General features: G+C 32.4%; 1 protein-coding gene across 1 annotated transcript in view; it reads right to left on the minus strand.

Moving 5' to 3' along the window:
* The window catches only part of LOC107630370 (GATA transcription factor 21), a 2,226-nt gene extending 1,047 nt beyond the window's left edge, over positions 1 to 1,179 (minus strand). Inside the window, exons 1-2 of the mRNA XM_016333477.2 lie at positions 847 to 1,179; positions 89 to 532 (exon numbers count right to left, since the gene is read on the minus strand). Coding sequence (XP_016188963.1) covers positions 89 to 532; positions 847 to 1,008 — 606 coding nt within the window. The 5' untranslated portion in view covers positions 1,009 to 1,179. The remainder of the gene's footprint in view (positions 1 to 88; positions 533 to 846) is intronic.

A 1,186-nucleotide genomic window follows, 5' to 3' on the forward strand; every position in this document is an offset into this window, starting at 1 on the left:
ACTATTTGATAAATTATATGAGAATACATAAAAAAATAAAATGAGAAAAATGATTTATTTATTTAGTTTAAAACGAAAAAGAAAGTACCTTGGGGCCTCTTGGTCCACTTCTCCAAAGAGGGGTCTTTGTGGTGTGGCAATCAGAACAAACCCTAACAATCATATTATTATTATTTTCATGACGGTTTGAAGAAGAGTTGTTGTTGTTACTGTTGCTGCTGCTATTATCAGTTCCTAAAGGGGATAGCGACGGTTGCTGCTTTGGTCCCTCTTCATCAAACCTTAACCTGAAATTATTAGTATCAGAACCACCCATGATCCTCATCTTTGAAGACATCCACTTCACCGAACCATGGTCCTCCTCATCATCATGAGCTTGATTTTCATTCCTTTCTTCTTTCTTCAAAATTTTCAACTTGAGCAGTTTACTACTCTTTTTGTTTCCATCCTTCTCTTCTTCTTCTTCTTCTTTTCTGTGGTCATGAATATGATCCCATGATCCTCCACTAGAAGGAACATGAATCTTCTCAGCCTAAAATATATATAATATATTATCAAAATCCAAGTTAGAGCAATAATTAATATAAGTGAGAGAGATCAACAATTTTTGCTTCAATAATTTCTTTTACAAGTGTTGTTAGAGTTCGGCTAGCTAATTAGTAAAACAATTATGTTATATGTACACAAAAGATCAATAGTCAAATCAATTATAAATATAAAATAGACAGATATAAAATATACGTTAAACATAAATAAACAATATATGTATTTAATAAATCTACAGTGATTAATTTAGTGGCTAATTTTAATTATATATATAATATTTTTGTTAATATAGTAACTGACCTGTTGATGAGTTATTTGTAAATGGTTTGGATGTTGGTCCAAATAAGAATAAGATGATAAAGAAGAAGAAGGAGAAGAAAGTTGAGGATATGTAGTAGTAGTGAAGAGGTGATGTTCTTCATTGAGATCAAAAGGAATAGGATGATGACTTGGTATCATCATGAAGGTGAGGCACACGCATAATACAAAGCAAGGGTATGGAGAATTGGGTCTGGATCACTCTGCAAATGCAACGGCTTATCTTTTGTCCACTAATAAGAGGAAGAAGATAGAGAAAACAAAGACAGAAACCTATGCAAGATGGCAATTATATGGTTCTCACTTCTGACCACTACTTATA

Source organism: Arachis ipaensis, chromosome B03 (assembly GCF_000816755.2).
Source record: "Arachis ipaensis cultivar K30076 chromosome B03, Araip1.1, whole genome shotgun sequence".
NCBI classification, from domain to species: Eukaryota; Viridiplantae; Streptophyta; class Magnoliopsida; order Fabales; family Fabaceae; genus Arachis; species Arachis ipaensis.